Here is an 18,396-nt window from a genome sequence, read left to right as displayed (position 1 = left end):
ACTAATGTCTGGGTTTCTCCTAGAAATCCATTACTAATAATTATTTTCTCACACATGAGAGCTACTCTCAAAGAAGAGCCCACTTGGCCTGATTTGGACACAGATCAGATCCCCCTTGGAATCTTCCTGGTATAAATCATTTCCCTGAGGTCCTACTGCTGCCACAGATACACACAGAGCAAAACATCTTCTAAAGGATCCTTGCTCCCCCTCCGCCCCCGAAACAGGGAAGGGAGGCATGACCCTCGGGATAGATTCTAAGGGACACAGATGCAACCAGACAATAGAGGATGCACTGTGAGTCATCAGCTCTCTGTGTCACATCATCTTGTGGATGTTTCCATGGTGACGCAGAGAATCTTTATATGTAACAATATGTGCTCTCTCAAAGCTAAGATCAGCTGCTAGAATAGATTACCAACATTGGTTGTGCCAATTATTGGTTCCTTTTTTTAAAAGAAACCAAAAAAAGGGGAAAAAGAAACTTTTTTTTTAATTTATGGAAAAAACAAGCATTTCTATAACATAGTATAAGAAAAAAAGATGATTACACATGAAACTGTAATCTATTATGTACAACTTGCTATTCCTTTTAAACTACACAAGAAAGTTATCCAAGTAAATTTCTATCCTTTCTTTTTCTTTTCTTTTCTTTCTTATAGATTATTCCACTTTATAGGGAGAAGTTTGAACTGATAGAAACCCATTTCAGTGATTCTGACTCCTTCTTTAACCCACCTCCTGCCCATAAGTCTGTGTTTAATCTCTCCCATTGTATTTGCATTGTGGAAGTGGTGAGGGGCAGTGAAGGATGTCATTTCAATCTTATGTCATTGACACTAAAGAGGATGCCCCATCTCCAGCATAAGAGACCACAGTAACTTTCAGCCAAGGCTAAGCTGTGGGGGGAACATACCATTAGGAAAAAAGAGCCAGTAAGAGGAAAAAAATCAGATCATCTCCATAAAAGTACAATGTTGTTGTTGTTGAGTTATGACCATCACTTTGTGCCCCAGTATGGGGTTTTATTGGCAAAGATAATGGTGTGGTTTGCCATTTCCTTTGCCAGTGACTTAAGGCAAACCAGGTTAAGTGATTTTCCCAGACCGACTGAGCACCAACTATGGGCAAAGCTCTGTGGTGGGTATTGTGAATAAGACTAGGTCCTTACCTAGTACTCTCAAGGAACTTTCAGTCAAACAAAGGACAAGGATAGGATATGGATCCCAAAACCATAATACAGACTGACATAGTCTGTATTAGAGCAGCCAGGTAGCACTGTGGTTAGACCTCTAGGCCTGGAACCAGAAAGACTCATTTTTCTGAGTTCAAATCTGGCCTCAGACACTTAGTAGCTATGTGACACTGGGCAAGTTCCTTGACCCTATTTGCCCAGTTTCCTCATCTGTAAAATGATCTGGGGAAAGAAATAGCAAACCACTCCAGGGTCTCTGCCAAGAAAACCCCAAATGGGCTCATGAAGAATCAGACACAACTGAAAAACAACAACACAGGCTGTATTGCATGCTATAAGGTAGGTGATAGGTGCCACAAGGGAGATACCAAAGAGTGTTAAGGTAGCTCAGAGGAGAGAGCAAACACACCTCTCTTTGCACCCCCAGCACTAAGGAGAAGGGCTCCAGTTTTTAGAAATGGTTTTTGAGTTGAATGTTGGGTTATTGAGGGTCTGGAAAGGCTTCATGGGGAGACTATGTCTGGGCAGTTTTGTTCCCTATCATTTATTTTAAGAAAGGAAGTCTGGACTAGATGATAGAGGGTTAGCCTTGGAGGGAGAAGGACTGGGTTCCAATCCTGCCTTGGACATAGGAGCTATGTGACCACAGAGAAATGACTTAGCATCTCAGCACACCAGATGACTCCAAGACTCTAAGTTACAAAAGAGGTTCCTGTCTTCATCACCAGAGAGAGTTTCCACACAGGGAAACTCCCTACAAAAATGAAGTGATGGGTCTGGACAGGATGAAGATGTGTTCTAAAGGTCACACCTGATCCATGCTTTGCTCTGGTCCTTTTGCAATCACAACCTTTAGCAGAAATTGATACCACTCCACATCATGGAACTAACTCCCAGAAGGTATTTCAGTCATTTTCAGTCATGTCCAACTCTAAATGAGTCTTCCAGACTCCAACCCAGCACTCTCTCCACTGTGCCAACTAGGTGCCCTGAAGTCATAAGGAGGCAAATTCCATCCTGATAGAAACAAGGATTTGCTAACAATGTGAGCTGCTGCCCACTAGTGGAGATGATTGCCTTGAGAAGCAGTGAGCTTCCTGACCTGGAGGACTTCAGGGAAGGCTAGATGACTTGTCAAAGATGTTTACAGGATGACTGCCCCCTATGGGTGGGACAAGGAGACCTCTGAGGTCCCATCCAGTTCTAATGCCCTAGGATTCTCATCCCACACTGTGGAAGTTACAGAGATCTGGCTTACTGGCAATCGGGCTCCTTCCTTTGCGTGGGCAGGAGTGTAGATATTGAGGTACAAACAGTCTTCAGAAGGGCTGGTAAGAGTGACAGGTATTTTCAAGAGATTCAACAGTTTTTCTTGGACAGTAACATCCTGCAAACACCTGGAAAACACAAGAGATGCCTGATCTGAATAGAATCACATGGGGATGATAATAATAACAGGTATCTATATAGTGCTTTGAGGCTTTCAAAGCACCTTACAAACATAATCTCCTTTGATCCTAGCAATAACCATTTTTTTCAATCTTAACAATATTTTATTTTTTCTGCGTACATGTAAAGATAGTTTTCAACATTCTTTTTTTATGAGATTTTGAGTTCCAAACTTTTCTCCCTCCCTTCTTTCCCTCACTACTCCATAAGACAACAAGCAATCTGATATAGGTTACACATATGCAATCATGTTATACATATTTCCATATTAATCATGTTGTGAAAGAAGCAGAGCAAAAGGAAAAAACAACAACAAATAACATGAAAATGCTATTCTTTGATCTGTATTCAAACTCCATATTTCTTTTTCTGGATTTGGAGAGCATTTCCCATCATGAGTCCTTTGGAATTGTCTTGGATCATTGTATTGCTGAGAAGAGGCAAGTCTATCACAGCTGATCATCACAAAATGTTGCTCTTACTTTGTACAATGTTCTCCTGGTTCTGCTCACTTCACTCACCTTCAGTTCACTTAAGTTTTTTCAGGTTTTTCTGAAATCTGTCTTCTCATTATTTATTATAGCACAATAGTAGTCCATTACATTCATGTACCACAACTTGTTCAGCCATTTCCCAGTTGGTGGGCATCCTCTCAATTTCTAATTCTTTGTCACCACAAAAAGAACTATTATAAATATTTTTCTACATGTGGGTCCTTTCCCCTTTTCTATGATCTCTTTGGGATATAGACCTAGTGGTGATATTGCTGGGTCAAAGGGTATGCACAGTTCTATAGCCCTTTGGGCATAATTCCAAATAGCTCTCCAGAATGGTTGGATCCGTTCACAACCTTACCAACAAAGCATTAGTGTTCCAATTTTCCCACATCTTCTCCAACATTTATCATTTTTTGTCATTTAGTCAATCTGATAGGTGTGAGGTGGTACCTCAGAGTAGTTTTAATTTGAATTTATCTAATCAATTGTGATTGAGAAGACTTTTTCATAAGGCTATAGATAGCTTTAATTTCTTTATCTGAAAACTGCCTATCCATATCCTTTGACCATTTCTCTATTGGGGAATGACATGTATTGATATAAATTTGATTCAGTTCTCTACTTTTTTTTTTTTACAAATGAGGCCTTTATCATAAACCCTGGCTATAAAAATGTTTCCCAGCTTTCTGCTCTCCTTCTAATATTGACGGCATTTGCTTTGTTTGTATAAAAGCTTTTTACTTAATGGAATCAAAATGGTCCATTTTTCATTTCATAATATTTTATATCTCTTTCCCTCTCCATAGATCTGAGAGGTAAACTACTACTTTCTCTCCTAATTTGAAGATGGTATCACCCTTTATGCCTAAATCACGTGTCCATTTTGACCTAATTTGGGTATATAATGTAAGATGTTGGTCTATGCCTAGTTTCTGCCACACTATTTTCCAGTTTTCCCAGAAGTTTTTGTCAAATAGTGAGTTCTTCTCCCAGAAGCTAGAGTTTTGGGGTTTATCACACAGTAGATTACTATAGTAATTTACTACTGTGTCACGTGTGCCTAATCTATTCCACTGATTCACCAATCTATTTTTTAGTCAGTACCAAATAGTTTTTATTTCTGCCACTTTGTAATACAGTTTTAGATTTGGTACAGCTAGCCCACCTCCCTTTGCATTTTTTTCATTAATTTCCTTAACATTCTTGACTTTTTGCACCTCCAGATGAGTTTTGTTATTATTTTTTCTAGCTCTATAAAATAATTTTGGGTAGTTTGATTGGTATGGCAGTGAATAAAAAAAATTAATTTAGGTAAAATTGGCATCTTCATTATATTAGGTTGGGCTATCCATGATTAATTGATAGTTTTCCAATTGTTTAAATATAATTTTATTTGTGTAAAAAATGTTTTGTAATTGTGTTCATAGAGTTCCTGGGTTTGTTCTGGCAGTTAGACTCCCAAATATTTCATATTGTCTACAGTTATTTTAAATGCAATTTCTACTTCACAAAATCCTTGAGAGCTAGGTGTTATTCTCATCGCTATTTTACAAATGAGGAAACTGAGAAGCAGAGGTGAAGTGACTTGACAACAATATTTCATAACTTCTTGTAGAGCCTTCTTTCTTGTTCATGGAATATTGAAATATTTGGTTTTGTTGGTGATTGATAAGTTTCAAATAAAGTATTATTTAAAAATTTAAAACAATGGAAACCAAAATAGATATTACCAATAGACGGATAGCAGAACAAATCATAGTATATGCGGGTCATGGAATAAGATTGTATTGTAAGAAAGGATGAAGGTGAGGAATTCAGAAAAACTGATAAAGATTGAAGAAAGTAGAACTAGACCAATATAGACAATGACTAGAAGCATTTAAACAAGTTTAACAGTGTTAGCCATAGCCATTTGATTCACTTGAATTTTCTTTGCTACAGAAGAGCATTATGTTGGAGGGGTAGAAGCTAGGCTATGGTATGGAAAGGGGAATAAGTATGATTTTCAAAGCAAAAGGAATCAAATTTAAAGAACAAAACTGAGGGTGAGAGTCAATGACCTCTAAGGACTCCCCCTTTCTCAATCTACCAGTCTGTTGAGTTCTGGCTTTGTTATTTAGTAACTTTGTGATCATGGGTGAGTCACTTAATCTCTGATGTTGTTCAATCCTGTCTGATGCTTCAGGACACTGTGGGATTCTCTTGGAAAAGATCCTGCACTGGTTTTCCATTTCCTTCTCCAGCTCATTTTATAGATGAGGAGACTGAGGCAAATGGGGTTAAGTGACTTGGCCAGGGGCCAGATATGAATATAGTTCTTTCTGACTCCAGGACCAGCATTCTATCCACTGAGTCAACTAACTGCCTCTAATCTCTGTTAGCCTTAATTTTTCTATCCATAGCAATATGTGTACTAACCACCTCACAGTGGGAAATAGGGAACATTCATTTCCTCAACAAATATTTATCAAATGCTTACTGTGTGCAAAGCACACGAAGACAAAATTATGAATAAGACAAGATAGAGCCCTGTGCTCATTGGAAAGAGAATAATAAAGAAAGCTGCTTACATGGATGGGCGAGAAGTTGCATGTCTCACATTGTTCCATGAATCCGGTGGTTGTGGAGGAGAAAACCTCAGGTCCCCAACAGGAGGTTTGGCAAAAGGGATTCCCAGGAAAACATTGACACCTTTGTGAGTTCCCTTGATTCTGCTGTAAGTCCCTTGGATCTGTCCAGACTCAGTGGTCTTGATGAGGTCATCAGTATTATGCCCTGAAAACAAAAGGGAAAGAAATCCTCAGAGACAGACAGAGGGCTTAACTGATGTCCAAATACCCCCAACTGCCACCCCCACCACCGCCATTTTTTCATTAGATGGAAACACAGACCTCCTCCTATTTCTGCCATGATTCTTTTCATCTCCCTTAAAGAGCTCCAGTGATGGGAAACTCAGTCTAGAGAAGGACCATTTGCACTTTTAGACAGCTCTGGCACTGACTCAGGAGCTGTCCAACTTTGGGGATCCTGAATCTCAAGATGAAAGTAAATGCTCTCCAACAATCCCACCCCCAGTCCAGCTTAGGAAAGCACAGAACTAAAAATCAGTGCCATGCAGCTGATCAACATTATCCAATTGAACAAAGACTTAATGAGCATCTACTATGGGCAATGCCCTCAGCTCTGAATTGAGGCTAAAAAGGCACCAATTTACATTCTCCTAGAGAAGAATGACCTATGCACCAATAACTAGGAATATAAGGGAGAGGTATAAAGGAGAGGTCCTGCCAAAGAGTTATGAAAAGATATGGAGGGGGCGCAGCTAGATGGCACAGTTGTTAAAGCGCTGGCCCTGGATTCAGGAGTACCTGAGTTCAAATCCAGCCTCAGACACTTAACACTTATTAGCTGTGTGACCCCGGCCAAGTCACTTAACCCCCATTGCCCCGCAAAAACAAAAAACAAACAAACAAAAAAAGATATGGGGAGAATCAGGAAAAGCTCTGCAGCAAGTGGCAGCACCCAAGCAGCATCTTTAATCAAGGGTCTTCAACAGAACTGGACTGGGGGAAGTGTGTTCTGGACATGGGAAAGACAGAAACCAAAGAAGGGAGACAGGAGAAGGCAAGGAATAAAAAGCATATGGCGAATAGTTCCATTGGACTACAGTATGTGTTGTGAAGACTCATCTCCCCGAATTCAAATCCAGCCTCAAACTTTACTAGCTGTGTGACTCTGAGCAAGTCACTTAATCCTGTTTGCTTCAGTTTTCTTACCTGTAAAATGATCTGGAGAGGGAATTGGCAAACCACTCCAGTATCTTTGCCAAGAAAATCTCAACTGGGGTCTCACAGAGTTGTTCATGTCTGAGAAATGACTGAACACATCAAATATGAAGATTGCATGGAATAAGGCTGGATACACAGAGTCCTGAATTTGGGTTTACAGGATAGGGGTACAAATCACAATTCTCCCAATTACTGCCTTGTGGACTTGTTACAGTTCCTTTCCCTTTCCTAAACCTGTTTCATTTGTTTCATTAAATGGGAAAAGGGTGTTGAAATCAATGGTCCTTGAATTGTATTAGAATTCTCACAGTTCTCCATTCCAGAGTTCAAGAACTACAGACTGCACAGCTGTGAGGGCACAGTCTGCCTGAATCAGAAGTACAAGAGTTAGGAGCTCCTCTGAAACATTAGCACTCCCCTTTAATCAAAGGAGATCAAAGTATAGCCTAATATGAAATGCATGGGAATGACTTTCTTTTTTTTCTTTTTTGCATTTAAAAAATTATTTATTATTTTATTTTTACACAATTACATAAAAAAACAATTTCTAACGTGTTTTTAAAACTTTGTGCTCCAATTCTCTCCCCTTCTCCAGCTTCCCACTCCCCACCCCCACATTGAGAAAGCAAGCAATTCTATATAGGTTATACATGTGTAGTCATGCAAAACATATTTCCATATTAGTCATATCATGGGGCAAAACATAGAAAAAACTCAAGAAAAATGTAAAAATATTTATGCATCTATTTAGATTCAGACACCATCAGTTCTTTATCTGGGGATGAATAGCATTTTTTATCATAAGTCCTTCAGAGTTCTCTTCCATCATTGTATTGCTGAGAAATAGCTAAGTCATTCACAGCTGATCATTTTACAATATTGCTGTTACTTTGTCCACAGTACATTGCACTTTGCATCAGCTCATGTAAGTCTTTCTAGGTTTTTCTGAGAGTATCCTGCTCATCATTTCTTATAGCACAATATTATTCCACCATAAAAAACATGCCACTATTTGTTCAGCAATTCCCCAACTGATGGACATTCCCTCAATTTCCATTTCTTTGCCACCAGAAAAGAGCTACTATACATATTTTTGTACATATAGGTCCTTCTCCTTTTTTGTTTTTTATCTCTTCTTGGATGCAGACCTAGGAATGATATTGCTAGATCAAAGAGTATGCATGGTTTCATATCCCTTTGGGCATAGTTCCAAATGGCTCTACAGAATGGTTGAATCAGTTTACAACTCCACCAACAGTGTATTCACATCTTATTTTTCCTACATCCCCTCCAGTATCTGTCATTTTCCTCTTCTGTACTATTAGTCAATCTGATAGGTAGGCGGTAGCACCTCAGAATTATTTTGATTTGCATCTCTCCAATCAATAGTGAGTATTTTAAATAGTGAATATTTTAAAATATTGGTATAGATAGTTTTGGTTACTTCATTTGAAAATTTTTCATATCTTTTGATCATTTATCATTTGGGGGATGGTTCTTATTTTTTTATAAATTTGACTCAATGCTTTTTATGTTTGAGAAATGAAGTCTTTATTAGAGAAACTTGCTTCAAAATTTTTCACACTTACTATTGCTAACTGTATTTCCCTCTATCCTATCCCCCCATGTTTATTCTATTTTCTCTCTCCTTTCACCCTATCCCTCCTCAAAAGTATTTTGCTTCTGACTATCCCCTCCCTGAATCTGCCCTCCCTTCTATCACTCACCCCCCATCCCTTATGCCCTTCCCCTTCTACTTTCCTGTTGGGTAAGATAGATTTCTATACCATGGGAGTGTCATTCATATATATATATATATATACACACATATATATCAGAGTTTAAGTTTCTCCTCTATAGTAACAGTGGTTTAGCAGGATGAAAATAAATAAATATGTTGCACCACATTTTCTCATGCAAATATAGGAGTCACATTTCCAGTCTCTCAAAAGATCCTCCCCCCCAATTCTCACCCTTCTCTACCTCCTTGGAAATGACTCAGCTTTCCCTATTGCCACACCCTACCAGTGGCTGATAAGAAGAGTTTTTGTACATCACACACACATAGAGAGCATCAATTTCTCAGCAGGAAACTTAGTTTGACCCCTTAAAATTAAACTAGCAATAACCCCTCACCACCACCACCAGCCCACCCTCCCAAACAATCAGTGAGGGCGACAAGAGAAGAGAACATGCACAAGCCCCATATCCCCAGTAGGAAAATCAAAGGACTCCTCCCATGTACTCCCAGAAATCATCCCCTACTCTGGTTCAGTCTGGTGGAGCGGCTTACCTTGGGCTGGAATCAGGAGGCCCAGAACCCCCAAACTCAGAACTTTGGGCAGCAGGGAAGTCTTCCACATCCTTCCCTCTGCACAGCCTTCTAGTTATGCCTAATCAGATCGAGGGCCAGGGCTTTTATTGAAAAAAAAAAACTGGATCAAAGGGCACTCCAAGGCAAATGGGCTAAGTATTACTTAATGAACTTCCTTGTCAGAATTTGTCTTAGGGCTGCTTGAAAAGGAAAAAAAAATTGGATTGAAAGGCTAAAGACAAGTCAGAAATTCCGTCCATCTGTCAGGGATACATGCTGGTAAATGTTTAATAACAAGCTCACTGGAAAGCAAAAACAAAACAATAAAGAAAAGATGTAACCAAGACACTCTTTTTTTAAAAAATAGGATTTTTTTTCAATTACACGGAAAGATATTTTTCAACATTCATTTTTATAAAATTTGGAGTTCCAAATATTTCTCCTTCCTTCCCTCCCTCTTTCATAAGACAGCAAACAATCTGATATAGGTTATACATTACAATCATGTTAAACATATTTGCACATTCGTGCATCAGACACTCTTTTTTAAAATAATAAACATTTTAATTTATAGTTCTGAGTTCCAAATTTTATCCCTTCTCCCCTTTATCCCCTTCCCTTTTCCCTGAGGCAGTAAGCAATTAGATGTGAATTGTCCATGCACAATTATGTAAAACATTACCATATTAGTCATTTTCTATAAGAAAACTTAAATAAAGGGGAAAAATGAAAGTTAAAAAATGGCATGTTTCATTCTGTGTTCCATCACTATCAGTTCTTTCTTTGGAATTGAATAGTATGCTTCATCATTAGTCCTTTGGGATTGCATGATGCTCTTTTTTTTCCTTCAATATTAATAGCATTTAGGGGGCAGCTAGGTGGTACAGTGGATAAAGCACCAGCTCTGGAATCAGGAGGACCTGAGTTGAAATCTGGCCTCAAACACTTGACACTTACTAGCTGTGTGACCCTGGTAAAATAACTTAACTCTCATTGCCCCGCAAAAACAAAACAAAACAAAACAAAAAAAACCAAGATTTGAAGAATACTTTGCTTACACTATCTAATCAGATCCTCACAACAATCTTAGGAGGTATTCCCATTTTACAGTTGAAAAAACTGAGACAGACAAAGGTTAAATGACTTGCCCAAGGTAACAAAAGTAGTTAAGTGTGTGAGGTAGAATGGGAATGCATCTCTCCCTGTCCCCAAGTCCAGTGCTTTAACTTCTCCTCTCTGCCCCTTCCAGGAATTCCCTCTGCTGCCAACACTAACGGCCTTTCCTTTAAAGTTCAATCTCTTCAGAGAAATTCACCCATCCAGAGGCCAGGGGTGGTTGTCTGCTATATTTACTGGTGTCTACTTCCCTCTTCTCCTTTCTCAAGCAGATCAATACTTGGCTCACAGACTTCTTCTTTACCCCAACCCCTGCTATTATACTGGAACACTTTTACATGTTGCTATTTCTACAAAAACTCAGATCTCCCAGCTAATCTAAGTTTACATCTTCACTCCCCCTCTGCCACACAGGTCAGATCCATGGTAGCAGCTGGCTGGCACAGTGGATAGAACACTAGACCTGGAGTCAAGAAGACGACTTCAAATCTGGCCTCAGACACCTACAAGCTGTGTGATTCTGGGCAAGTCACTTAACCTCTCCCTGCCTCAGTTTGCTCTTCCAGGGTTATTGTGAGGATCAAATGAGATAATATTTGTTAGGCCCTTTGCAAGCCCTCTATAAATACTAGCTATTACTATTGATCTCAACATCACCCATGGTCAACCTCCATGACCTGGAACTCTGAAATTCACCTTTCAGAACGTCACTTCTTATCCTTCCATCATTCTCCACACACATACTCCACCTCACTTCTCCTAAAACCCTTCTTCCAGTGACCTCCATTCATGCCACAACTCCCTGCCTTCCAGGTTCATTACACTAGTCTAGCTTCTTTTTTCTGCTTTCTCAATCTTGATCCCATTTATGATTGGTACTACTTTAAATGTCCCCTAGCTGGGAATCCTTTGTTTTCTTAGCTGAGGGATTTTCTGCCATTGTATGGGAACCAATGGTGAGTCCCTGGTTCATATACACATACATATATACAATATATACACACTATATATGTATGTGTGTATACAAATATATACATACACATGCATGTATATACATATATGTACATATACATATATAATTTCCCCAATTACATGTTAAAACAATTTTTAAACATTTTTTAAGGTTTTGAGTTAAAAATTCTATCCTTCCTTCCCCTCCCCCCTCCTTAAGATGTTAAGCAATTTGATTTAGGTTCTACATGTGCAATCATGTAAAACATTTTCATATTAGTCATGTATCCTTGTTTCTTGCAACATTACCAAGCCATCTCCTTTTCCAGTCATATGTTTCTTTAGATTGAAGAAAATATATTATATTTAACTCTCCATTTTAGGCACAAGTCTAACAGGAAAAAAATTATTTTATTTAACATTTATCCAAAAAACCAAACCTTTTCTGAGGGTGGGGAGGGAGGGAGAGGGAGAGGAAGGAAGAAGAAACAGGAGTAGGGGAGGGGAAGGAAAGGAGAGGAGAGGACAGGGGAGGGGAGGGAGAAGAAGAGAGAGGAGAGGAGAGGAGAGGAGAGGAGAGGAGAGGAGAGGAGAGGAGAGGAGAGGAGAGGAGAGGAGAGGAGAGGAGAGGAGAGGAGAGGAGAGGAGAGGAGAGGAGAGGAGAGGAGAGGAGAGGAGAGGAGAGGAGAGGAGAGGAGAGGAGAGGAGAGGGAGGGAGAGGAGAGGAGAGGAGAGGAGAGGAGGGGAGGGGAGAGGAGGGGAGAGGAGAGGAGGGGAGGAGAAGGAGAAGGAGAAGGAGAAGGAGAAGGAGAAGGAGAAGGAGAAGGAGAAGAGGAGAGGAGAGGAGAGGAGAGGAGAGGAGAGGAGAGGAGAGGAGAGGAGAGGAGAGGAGAGGAGAGGAGAGGAGAGGAGAGGAGAGGAGAGGAGAGGAGAGGAGAGGAGAGGAGAGGAGAGGAGAGGAGAGGAGAGGAGAGGAACAGATTAGGCATCAAACCTAATTTTGCCTCTTCAACTTCCCCCTGTCCCTTGCTGGTCCTACCCTTTGGGAACCAAACACGCCAAGTCTAATCCCTCCTTCATTACAATCTTTCAAAGTGTTGAGACCACAGGTACACCTATCCTCATTAAAATGATGAGATCCAAATTCTTAATGGGTAGCTTTGTATAAGACAAGATCTCCATGGTGGTCTCTCCAGCATTAACCCCCGGACAACCATTTCTCAGGTATGTTGGGAGCAGATGGTAATCTTGTCCAGGTTAAAGTTGGTCTATCTAGATGGCTTCTGAAGTCTCTTTTAATTTTGAGACTCTCTTGTTCTGCCAGTCTCCACCCACTCTTCTACTGAGGAGTAGGAGCTGTCAATGAGACCCCAAATAAATCAACAATATGGCTCCATGAACTCTCCCTGGGGGAGTGGAAATCTGTTTCAATGGCTCTGATAAGAGCTGGATGCCCTTAAATGTACCCAATCATAGCCAATTGCCTTTAAGCTAGATACAGCTAGAACTACAAGTAGATAGAAAGGGGAAACAAAGAGACTCTTCTAGCCTCAGCTTCCCCATCTGTAAAATCAAAGGTTTGGAAAGAAGGAAACAACCATTTTTAAGTACCTACTGTGTTCCAGGCACTGAGTTGACACCTTACAGTTATCTCATTTGATTCTCACAACAATCCTGGTAGTTACATGCTATTGTTATCACCCTTATTGAGAAACCTGTCCCAGGATCACTCAGCTAGTGAGCATCTGAGACCAGATTTGAACTGAGGTCTTCCTGATTCCAGACCCCTTGCTCTATCCACTAGGTCACCTTGCTGCCTCTTGAGAGCTGTGGAAAAGAGTTACAGCTGCACAGAAGGGATTGCCTTTAACTCCTCCCATCAGACCTTTCATTTTTCCCTGTACCACATAAATATCCAAGGCAGCATCTGTGGGGAGGGCTCCTCAGTATAAGGAGTTCCCACATGCTTGTGTCTTTCTCTTGCAATAAGTCAAGTTACTACCTGTGACTTGTGGAATTATGACTTTTGGTTAACAGATCCAATTTCTGAAATGAAAATTCTGCAATTCTGTGATATTCTGTGACCTATGATAGGCACTGATTGATCGACTCAAGGAAGATTCTAAGAATGATGCTGATTGAGAATAAAAATCATTGGGAACAGGATAGAAATTGCTGTCTTTTGGGAGCTAACAGCCCTTAAGAATCCTCTGGGAGCCACATTATTTGTTTCCTGGCAGCCTCATCTAAGTTCTACCCCTTTGTATGAGGGAAGGTGTGTACTGGAAGAATCATTGAATCTCAGAGTTGGAAGAGTCCTCTGAGGCCCTCTCACCCAACCCATCATTGTACAAGAATCACCTTGGTAGCATCCCTGACTACCAGGAAGGGGTGAGGAATGAGTGCATTCCAGGCATGTGGACCTGCCTACAGAGACGGGATGAAATGTCACATGCCAGAGACAGCAAGAAGACAGGTTGAACTAGAATCGAAACTGGGGGAGCCAGGTTGTGGAGACTTTCAATGCCAAACTGACCACTAACTCGATTTCAGCTCTCTTCCCTTAACAATAGGATGCAACTAAAGCCATTCCTTCCATACTTCCTCAACTGCTCTTATTCTTTGTTATACATTCACTAAATTCTCTCACATTGAACTTGCCATCTTCTCACATAACAGTTCTTCACTCACCAAGTCAGTCACTCTGACTATCCATTGCTAGGGCTCAGTCTATACTCCAATTTTACCACATCCAGACCCTTTGAGTGTGCATTATTAAAACTATTGATCATGAGCCCCCATTGATGTGCTTCACATTAATCACAATCAGCACAATCAGCCAGTAGATACAATTAGCTAAAAAAAACTAACACAGTAACTATGAAAATGGAATGGTAAAAAAAGTAGCTACAACATTTCCCCATAAACCTGTGGTATATTCTCATAATAATTACAATAATAATAAGCATTACTGTTGTTACTGTTGTGATCATTATAGTAGCTATAAGCATTTATATTGTGTTTTAAGATGTGCAAAGTGCTTTACATAGGTAATTTCATTTGATCCTCACAAAATCTTTGTGAACTATTATTATTTCCACTTTACACATAAAGAAACTGAGCCTCAAAGAGGTTAAATGACTTGTTGTTCAGAGCCACACAACTAGTAAGAGTATGAGGCAGAACTTGAACATATGTCTTCTTAACTCTAAGTCCTATACTCTATCCACTACACTATCTAGCTACCTAACACAAATGATGCACTGAGACTCAGAGTACAGTAGTAGTGAAGCAATACTGCACTACCAGGACCCAAGATCCCTTCTCTCTTCATGGAGTCCTCATGATCCTCCCCTTGGATGTAGCACTTTTTATTATTATAGCTAGGATTTCAGGTCTGCTCTTTTCTGTGTCTTGACTCTTGATTGCCAATGTTAGTTCCCTCTTGCCTTGAAAATAGTATTTTACATATTATGAACTTAACAAATTTAGTGAAACTGAACATTTCCATATAAAAAGAACAAAAAAAGAATTATATGTTCAATTGTGAATCTCTGTTATATATAGCTTATTTTTAAAAGTAGATAACAAGGGGTCAGCTAGGTGTCACAGTGGATAGAGCACCAGCCCTAGAGTCAGGAGGACCTGAGTTCAAATTCAGCCTCAGACCCTTGACACTTACTAGCTGTGTGACCCTGGGCAAGTCACTTAACCCTCATTGCCACAGCAAAAAAAAAAAAAAAAGTAGATAACAAATTCAGTATTACTTCCAAAGCCATGTTACTTGCCTGTCTCTCCGAATTTCCTTCTATACTTCTCTGGGTTGTTCTGTACATTCTTATAAACCTCTTTTCTGTATTTCTTTTTTTAAAAAATAACCACCATAGTGATTATAAAGTTATATTATATTATATTATAATTATATTATCTTATAAAGGCAGGCAGACAAATACAAGCTTGGAAGGTTCTACCATGAGTCAGTCACGAATAGTTCATATGAGTATTAGTAGTGGACATAGCTCTAGATTAGCACATCTCGTGTGTCTCTTGAGCTACTGCAATTCTGCATCACTCAGAGCATAGCCCTTTCTTTGATGTGAGCACACCTTGCTGGGTGGTCCTTTGCCAGTGTCTCCCATGCCACAAAATTGATTCCAAAGTTCTTCAGAGAGACCTGGAGAGTGTCTTTGTATTGTTTCTTCTGATCATTATGTGAGTACCTGCCTTACATAACTTCTCTGTAAAAAGGTCTTTTAGGCAAACATACATCTGGCATTTGAGCAACATGGCCAACTAGCTGCATGACTCCGGGCAATTGCAATTAACCTCTGCATACCTCAGTTACTTCATCTCTAAAAGGGAAATAATAATAGCCCTCTCCTCGCAGGGTTAGTGTGATGATCTAGTGAGATCAGTGTAAAGCACTTAGGGTGGCTGGCACATAGTAGGTACTATATAAATATTTGCTATTGTTATGAACTATAATTAATAAAGATTCATTCAAACAGGATACAAAACAGAGTTCTTCATAGTAAGCATTGTTATTCTCTTTTCACAGAAAACTGCAGTGTTCTTGTAATTGTTAAAAACCAAGATGATATTGCACACACATACACACACACACACACACACACACACAAATGGCATTCAGGCTACGTGACCTGCCAGACACATCTAGTAAGTGTCTGAGACTGAATTTGAACTCAGATCCTCCTGATTCCAGGGCCAGTGCTCTATCCACTGCACCACCCAGCTGTCCCTAGATCAGATATTCTTTAAACTCTTCTCTAGCTTGGATACTCTCTGGTACTCACAATAACTCTGGGAGGTCAGTGATGTCATTTTTATTATTTAAACTGAGTTCATAGTGAAAAAAGACATTCCAACAGGCAAAGGGACATATAGCTAATGGGAGACAAGTCAAGTATTTATGAAGTACACACCATCAACCAGGCACTCAAGCACTGGGGATACAAAGAGGTTTAAAAACTGTCTTCCTGGAGCTCACAATCTAATGCAGGAAGATAACCTGCAAATACCTATGTATAAACAACATATCTACAAGGCAAATTGGGGATGATCAATAGCAAGAAGGCACCGACATTAAGGGGCACCCAGCAAAGGCTTCCTGCAAAAGGTGAGATTTTAGCTGAGACTTGAAGGGAGCCCAGAGGTGCAAATGTAGAGGGAGAGCATTCCAGGCATGGGGGACAGCCAGAGAAAATGCCTAGAGTCCAGAGATGGTTTGTCTTGTTTCAGGAACACTAAAGAGGTCGCTATGACCAGATCAAAGAGTACACAAAAGGGAGTAAAGTGTAGGAAAAGGTGGGGAGGGTCCAAATTCTGAAGGTCTTTAAAAGCCAAACAAAGGGTTTTCTATTTGACATTAGATGTAAAAGGGGACCACTAGAGTTTATCACCTAAGGGCTGACGTTGTCAGATATGAGTGGAGGATTGGTTGGAGTGGGAAGAAAACTGAGGCAAGGGAAATTAAACCACAGGCTATTTTCAAGTTCCAGACATGAGGTGACCTGGCCACTTAGCTGCACTTATGGTCTATATCACCTGTTTCCTGCCTTAATCCTCTGAACACTACATCAATTACATCTTCTTTTCTAAAGCAAAAGCTTCTTAATGACAAAAGAGATTTTAACAGCCCAATATTTCTTTCTTTTTTTGGCAGGGCAATGGGGGTTAAGTGACTTGCCTAGGGTCACACAGCTAGTAAGTGTCAAGTGTCTGAGGCCGGATTTGAACTCAGGTCCTCCTGACTCCAGGGCCAGTGCTTTATCCACTGTGCCACCTAGCTGCCCCCCCTCCCCCAATATTTCTTAACAAAGAGAATGTTTTATTCTCCCTGTATCCAAGGACATGCTGGAGCCAATTTGTACCAGAATGGATTTTTAAACTTTCAGCATGAGCATTTACATCTCAGAAATTGGCATCCATTACAAATTAGAGCATGGGTCATTGTTTTGTTGATTTCTAGATTTAAGGAAGTGATGGAGAAGATGTGAATAATATAACTTAAAAAGTGTGTCTTGTGAGGTTTTTGGAGAGATGATTGTTGAATATTTCCCAGCCTGCCTGTATCCCTGCCTGTATCTTGTTAATAAAATGTATTGTTATTTTGAAATATCTTCTTAGTATAACCAGTCATAGTAGAGGAAATATTTCCTTTGACTTTGTTGTGTGTGTGTTTTTTCTGTATAAAAGAAACCCTCCCATCTGAGTGACCCTGGGCAAGTCACTTAGCCCTCATTGCCTGTAAAAAAGAAAAAGAAACCCTCTAGAAAAACCACATTGGGTTTGGTCTCAGAGATATTAATTCTCTCCATGCTGCTCCTTTGCATGTAAAGCATTATGTGACTTGCTTTATTACCCTGAAGTTTTGTTTTTGGGACCCTCAGTGCACCATATTATTTCCTCACAAAAATGTTGTCTGGAAAATGCTCACTAATGATAATGCAGGACAGAGATGTCTGCTATTTTCACTGGTCCCTGGAAGCAACTCAGTGTATTAACAAGAGTCTTAGATTTGAAGCCAGAGGACCTGGCTACTTAGTTTCTGCATTACCTTGGATCAGTTCTTTCCCTTCCCTGGGCCTCAGTGGTCATTATTGTTCAATGATTTCTAATATACCTTCTAACTCCCAATCAATCATTCAATCAATCAATAAGCATTAATTCTTTACCTACCAAATACCCTAGAGATAGAGGGGGAAAATGAAACCATCTACACTATAATTCTGTGAAAAGAACTAGATTTTTTCTCTAGAGACAGGGTGGACTGTCTGGTCTCACTGGATTAACATTGTCTCAAAATTGGAAGGTCCCCTTCAAATGAGATGAAATTTGTAAAAGTGTTTTCTTAGCACAGTGCCTTGCATACAGTAAGTACTATGTAAATGACATTTTTTCCTTCTGAATAACAGTTAAATTCATCTCCAATAGCAGTAATGAGGGAGAGTCAAAATATTTGACTCTAAACTCCAGTAAACTTTAGCTGGGACTGGGGAAATACTCAAAGGAAATGACTGGGGGTTATTGGACTGCAACAATTGCTAAAATTGTTATGCTTAGGGA

At 39.8% G+C, this 18,396-nt stretch overlaps 1 protein-coding gene across 1 annotated transcript in view; it reads right to left on the bottom strand.

The window, feature by feature from the left end:
• Nucleotides 1–9,302, bottom strand: part of LOC122740014 (cocaine esterase-like) — a 27,059-nt gene extending 17,757 nt beyond the window's left edge. Inside the window, exons 1-3 of the mRNA XM_043981784.1 lie at nucleotides 9,223–9,302; nucleotides 5,712–5,916; nucleotides 2,454–2,592 (exon numbers count right to left, since the gene is read on the bottom strand). Coding sequence (XP_043837719.1) covers nucleotides 2,454–2,592; nucleotides 5,712–5,916; nucleotides 9,223–9,292 — 414 coding nt within the window. The 5' untranslated portion in view covers nucleotides 9,293–9,302. The remainder of the gene's footprint in view (nucleotides 1–2,453; nucleotides 2,593–5,711; nucleotides 5,917–9,222) is intronic.
• Between the last annotated feature and the right edge of the window lie 9,094 nt (nucleotides 9,303–18,396).

Source organism: Dromiciops gliroides, chromosome 2, assembly GCF_019393635.1.
Source record: "Dromiciops gliroides isolate mDroGli1 chromosome 2, mDroGli1.pri, whole genome shotgun sequence".
In the NCBI taxonomy this organism is placed as follows: Eukaryota; Metazoa; Chordata; class Mammalia; order Microbiotheria; family Microbiotheriidae; genus Dromiciops; species Dromiciops gliroides.
This window is presented reverse-complemented; position numbering and strand designations above follow the sequence as displayed.